Raw genomic sequence first — 6,206 nt, 5'->3', positions numbered from 1 at the left:
GCAGGACTGTCAGGATGGCCTCTATGGTCAAATGGCAGCGCGCGTGGGACAGTTCCATCAAAGGAAGGTGGACCTATAGGTTGATACCGAGGGTAGATAGTTGGATTAATAGGCGCCATGGGGAAGTTTCATTCCACCTGACACAGGTCCTTACAGGTCATGGTTGCTTCCGACAGTATCTACACCGTTTCGGGCATGCGGATTCTCCCGAATGCCCAGTGTGCAATGGTTTAGAGGAAACGGCGGAACACGTTTTGTTCGTGTGCCCGCGTTTTCGCACAATGCGTGACCGCATGCTTGCCACATGCGGGGAGGACACAACTCCGGACAACTTGGTCCAGAGGATGTGTAGGGATGAGTTTGGCTGGAACGCCGTTTCAACGGCTATTACCCACATCGTCTGGGAGCTACAGAGGAGGTGGCGCGTGGACTCGGAGAATGGCTAGTCCAGATGCAGTACAAGAGGTGGTCCAGGGGTTCGGAGTCGGCTTCGTAGGTCATACCGGTGCCCTGCGGTCGAGATCGACCCTTACAACGATTAAGTGGCCGCGGAGAGGAAGTCCCGGTAGCGGTGCTGTCGTGGCGTCGGTCTACTGGGTTGGATCCAAGCCCGCGGTTGGAAAGGGGTCCCCGGCAAGGGTCGGGGCAGGTGGAGACCCTGCCGTCAGCAACCTACGGATGCATCTGATAGGGCCTGAAGGGTAGTGATACCCTTCCTTTGCGGGCAGGTCAGATCGGGTTGCATGTGGGCATCAGTTCTTGATGTCCGCTCAGCAGTAGGGCGCGGGCGGGGTTGACTCTGCCCGCCTTCCGAGGACAAAGGGAGTGGCGAGGACCACTCGGGAAACTGGCTAAGCGCCAGCATGCTACCGTGATGGACTCTCCAAAGCGAGTCATCGATGTTCGTTGCTGCAGGCTACGCAGCTAACCTTGTGGGTGCGATGTGCACTAGCCCCTCTCTGAAGCAATACCTTCTTGGTGGTTCCGGAGAGACGTAGGGTTTGGCGACCATAGGAATGGTTTAGTGGGTACGAGGAGAGAGTAGTCCTGGATTTTACCTTTGTTGTAGAAGACGGCCTGTCAGACCTACACTACCCTAACCTTCTGTTAGGGTGTCTGTTGAGCAGATTATCCCCCTATGGTTTAGAAGGAAAAAAAAAAAAAAAAAGGCTGCAGTGGATCAGTGGCAAGGTGCATCACCGTTTCAACTTCACCAACCGACACCGTTTCTACCGCACGGAGCTGCAGCATGTCCATAACAAGATGCACCAGTGAGTCAACTACAACAGGGTGTCCCGGATGTCCCGGTACCTATGAGACCCGTGAGTAATCCACTGGCGGCGATGGTAAGTGATCCGGTATGCAATCTGTGCGAAACCGATACTAGGCAGGTAGCTAGGTCAGTTAGTGGAACACCTTGTGTAGATGCGCCAGGTAGAATAGGAACGCCTCATACTTTCACGATAGACCAAGAGCTAGGACAGTCAAATGTAGGGCAACAGGGCCAGCCACAGTTCCACCCCTTTAATCCACCAGAAATAAACATGTTGGGGGGGAATCATTTTCAACAAGTCCTGTTCGGTGATTCCAAAGGAGCTGCCGGTGTTTTCCGGGGATCCTACTGAGTGGCCGCTATTCGTAAGTAGCTACCAGTATTCAACAGATGCGTGTGGCTACTCAGATTCCGAGAACCTGCTGCGACTGCAACGATCACTGAAAGGTACCGCAAAGGACGCAGTGAGCAGTTTCCTTCTACATCCGTCAACGGTACCGCAAATCATGGCCACTCTACAGACACTATACGGAAGGCCGGAACAAATCGTGCATCACATGGTGGCGAAGGTTCGAGCAACGCCTGCTTCAAAGGCGGACAGGCTGGAAACGCTAGTCCAATTTGGTCTGGTTGTCCAAAACCTGTGTGGACATCTAAGGGCAATCGGGATGGAAAATCACCTTTCAAATCCCATCCTGCTTCAGGAGCTCGTCGACAAGCTGCCGGCCAATATCAAATTTAGCTGGGCGTTGTATCAGGAGCAACAACCGGTCGTCAACTTGCGTACGTTTGGCGACTACATGGGTAGAGTGACGGCTGCTACGAGCAGCGTAACAAACATCTGTCCGCCCACCAAGCCGCAGAAGGAGGAAAAGCCGAGGACGAAGGAAAAGGCTTACGTGAACACCCATGCAACGTACGAGAAGAAGAAACAGTCGTCGAACACAAACTCCAGCGGAAGCAGTGAGAAAAAAGGCTGCCCGATGTGCAAATCCCACGAGCACATCGCAGAGAAGTGTGCAGAGTTCACGAAGCTTTCGGTAAACGAGAGGTGGAAATTTGTCAAGGAAATGAAGCTGTGTCGGAGATGTCTTGTCGCACACACTCGATGGCCTTGTGAAGGTGAAGTATGCGGAGTACAAGGATGCCAAAAACGCCACCATCGGTTACTGCATTTCGTTCCAGAACCGGAGAAACCGTTGGCTACTACGAACGCGACTGTTACTGTTCATCAACAATCCGTTTCGTCGACGTTATTCAAGATATTACCAGTCACGTTGTACGGAAAGTCAGGCACCGTCGACACTTATGCGTTCTTGGATGATGGATCGTCAGCAACCCTTCTGGAGAAAGCGATAGCCGACGAACTAGGAGTAGACGGCAAAGCACTATCATTGTGCATGCAGTGGACAAGCGGAATTGACAAGAAAGTTCCTTCAACACAAATAGTGAAGCTGAGTATTTCTGAACCTGGGAGCCAAAGGATATTCCAGTTGTCGGAAATATACACCGTTGAGAACCTGAAGCTCCCGGAGCAGTCGATCAACCTGGATAAACTAGCTAAACAGTACAAGCACCTGCAGCGGTTGCCAGTGAAGAGTTTCTAGAGAGCTAACCCTGGATTGCTGATTGGACTCAGCAATAGTCATCTGCTGACCACCTCTAAAGTGCGCGAAGGAAAGGAGCAAGAGCCTATCGCAGTGAAAACTCGCATTGGGTGGGTAGTTTGCGGCACCTTACGTAGAGTGGAGAGTCAGTTGCAACATCGACAGATGCACATTTGTGCAGAAACTATCGACTTTGATCTTCACAACTACGTCGAAGAGTTCTTCTCGGTGGAGAGCTTGGGTGTGGCTGTTGCTCCGAATTTGGAAGGACTAGAGGATCAACGAGCGCGACGAATTCTACAGGAAACGACGGTGCAGAAAGCAAATGGAAGATTCGAGACGAGTCTGCTGTGGAAACAAGACGATATCGATTTCCCAGATAGCCGCCCGATGGCTGAACGTCGGCTGAAGTGCCTCGAGCGTCGGCTGGCGCAGAATTCATTACTGTACGATAGCGTTCGTCAACAGATAGCTGACTACCAGTCCAAGGGATATGTTCACGTGGTCACTGAGGAGGAAATGTCCAGTTTTGATCCACGCCGGATCTGGTACTTGCCGCTCGGGGTTGTGCTGAATCCCAACAAACCTGGGAAAGTGCGAGTGATATGGGATGCGGCAGCCAAAGTCAACGGGGTCTCGCTAAATACGATGCTATTGAAGGAGCCGGATCTGCTGACCCCACAATTGACCGTCACGTTCAAATTCCGTGAGCGAGCGGTGGCAATCTCCGGCGATATCCAGGAAATGTTTTTGCAAGTCGGGATCAGGAGGCAAGATCGGAGCGCACTACTATTCGTTTTCCGAAATTCCCCTTCGGAGCCCATGGTTACGATGGCATCAGACGTGGCGATCTTCGGAGCAACTTGCTCTCCATGTCAGTCGCAATACGTCAAGAATCTCAACGCGTCGAACCACGAGGAACAATATCCAAATGCTGCAGCAGCGATCAAAAACAGGCATTATGTTGACGACTACCTGGACAGCGTCGACACCGAGGAAGAAGGAGTTCAGTTGGCGTTAGAAGTCGCGGAAGTTCACCAAAACGCCGGGTTTCACATTCGAAATTGGGTATCCAACAAGCCCAAGGTACTGGAAGCGATTGGAGAAGTCAAACCGGCCACTGTGAAACACTTAACGATGAACAGTCAAAGCGGATTTGTGCGATTGCTGGGAATATCATGGATACCCGGTGAAGATGCTTTCTGCTTCAATCTCAGCCTGCAAGGAGACCTTGAAGAACTGGCGAAAGGTGAAAGAGCTCCTACCAAGAGGATGATGCTCAGTCTCCTTATGAGGATCTACGATCCTTTGGGTTTAGTGGGGTCGCTAGTTATCCAAGGCAAGATACTATTACGGGACGTGTGGAGAGAAAAGGTGAAGTGGGATGAGCAGATTCCTGAAGATATCTTCGGGCGGTGGAAGTTGTGGCTGCAAGCACTGAAGGATTTAGACAAGATTAAAATCCAGCGGTGCTACTTCCCTGGATACGATCCGGACAACTATGAATCATTGGAGCTGCACATTTTTGTAGACGGCAGCGCACAAGCATATTCTGCGGCTGCGTACTTTCGCATCCGTGACAAAGGGCAGATACGGTGCGCTCTGGTTGCTTCCAAAACAAAGGTTGCTCCTCTGCAGCTTTTATCAATCCCCCGTATCGAGCTGCAGGCGGCGGTCATTGGCGCACGGTTGCGCAGAACAATAGTGGAAGGACACTCCGTTAAAGTGAAGCGAACATGTTTTTGGGGCGATTCGAGCAACGTTATCTCCTGGATTAGATCGGACACTAGACGCTACCGACAATATGTAGCCTTTCGCGTCAACGAGATCCTGAGTCTATCGATGGTTGAAGAGTGGCGATGGCTGGGAACAAACAAAAACGTTGCTGACGAGGCGACCAAGTGGGGCAAAGGGCCGAACTGTAAGCCGGACAGCAGATGGATGCGAGGTCCAGCGTTTTTGTATGAAGAGGAGAATAGCTGGCCAAAGGATAAGTCGGATACAGTGAACGAAACGAAGGAAGAGTTGCGTCCAGCGTTCATATTCAGTCACCTAGTGACCGTTCCAGTAGTTGATGTCGGCCGTTTCTCGAAGTACGAACGACTGCTGCGAAGCATCGCATACGTGCACCAATTTTGTGACATCGCACTGCGGCGAGCAAGAGGTGATCGCCGAAGTTCTACAGGGGTGCTGTCAAGCGAGGCTCTCCAGAAAGCTGAACGAAGTTTGTGGCGTATGGCGCAAACAGACCAGTATCCAGACGAGGTGGCAACAATGACGAGGAATGCCGAAGTGGAAGAAGATCAGCGGAAGGCGTTGGACAAAAACAGCTCGATCGCGAAGTTGCCTCCACGGCTAGACGAACACGGCGTCTTACGCTTTGATAGCCGCATTGCAGCGGCGGAATTCGTAAGCTATGACACTAGATACCCCATAATTTTGCCAAGACAACACCAGATCACTCAGCTGATCCTGGATTGGAACCATCGTAAGTTTCGGCATGCGAATAACGAAACAATCGTGAATGAAATTCGCCAGAAATTCTACATTCCGAGGCTACGCGTTGAAGTACGTTCTGCAGCTAATCGCTGCCAATGGTGCCGTGTCTACAAGGCTACACCAGTTCCACCGAAGATGGCACAACTCCCGAAGTTCCGGATTACACCATTTCTACGACCATTCACGTTTGTGGGGATTGATTATTTTGGACCCTACTGCGTAAAAGTAGGCCGCAGCTCAGTCAAGCGCTGGGTTGTCCTATTTACGTGTTTAACCGTTAGGGCAATCCACATGGAGCTAGCATACGGTTTGACGACTGAATCGTGCAAAAAGGCCATCCGGCGGTTCATTGCCAGGAGCGCCGCAAGAGATTTATACAGACAATGGCACAAATTTTATCGGCGCAAGTAGGGAGCTCCAGAAGGAACTCCAGGCGATCAACACTACGATGAGCAGTACGTTTACGGACACGAACACCAAGTGGCGGTTCAATCCCCCTGCGGCGCCCCATATGGGTGGCTGTTGGGAGCGCATGGTACGGTCCGTGAAGACTGCGCTGGGGTCGTTACCTACGACACGGAAACTGGACGACGAGGGACTCCTGACGCTGTTAGCCGAAGCTGAACATATGGCCAACTCGCGACCGTTGACTTTCGTGCCACTGAACAACGAGCAGCAGGAGTCTATAACTCCGAACCATTTTTTGATGCAGAGTTCCAGCGGAGTTCGTCAAGCAGTGAAGACACCGGTGGACGTGAAAAAGGCCCTGTCAGATGGATGGACTTCGATTCAGCACATGTCAGACGTATTTTGGCGTCGATGGATTC

At 51.7% G+C, this 6,206-nt stretch overlaps 1 protein-coding gene across 1 annotated transcript; it reads left to right on the top strand.

Annotated features, from left to right (window-relative positions):
* Positions 1-3,045: 3,045 nt before the first annotated feature.
* On the top strand, positions 3,046-5,790 carry LOC134290575 (uncharacterized). Its single transcript, XM_062857737.1, has one exon. The coding sequence runs from the start codon at positions 3,046-3,048 to the stop codon at positions 5,788-5,790; it is 2,745 nt and encodes a 914-aa protein (XP_062713721.1).
* The last annotated feature ends 416 nt before the right edge of the window (positions 5,791-6,206 follow it).

This window comes from Aedes albopictus, chromosome 3 (genome assembly GCF_035046485.1).
Source record: "Aedes albopictus strain Foshan chromosome 3, AalbF5, whole genome shotgun sequence".
In the NCBI taxonomy this organism is placed as follows: domain Eukaryota; kingdom Metazoa; phylum Arthropoda; class Insecta; order Diptera; family Culicidae; genus Aedes; species Aedes albopictus.
Note: the sequence above shows the minus strand (reverse complement) of the source record. Positions and strands in the feature narration are given on the sequence as shown.

What these genes read in the sequence shown, in the direction of transcription:
- LOC134290575 (XM_062857737.1), top strand. Translation starts at nt 3,046, where the DNA reads ATGCACATTTGTGCAGAAACTATCGACTTTGATCTTCACAACTACGTC.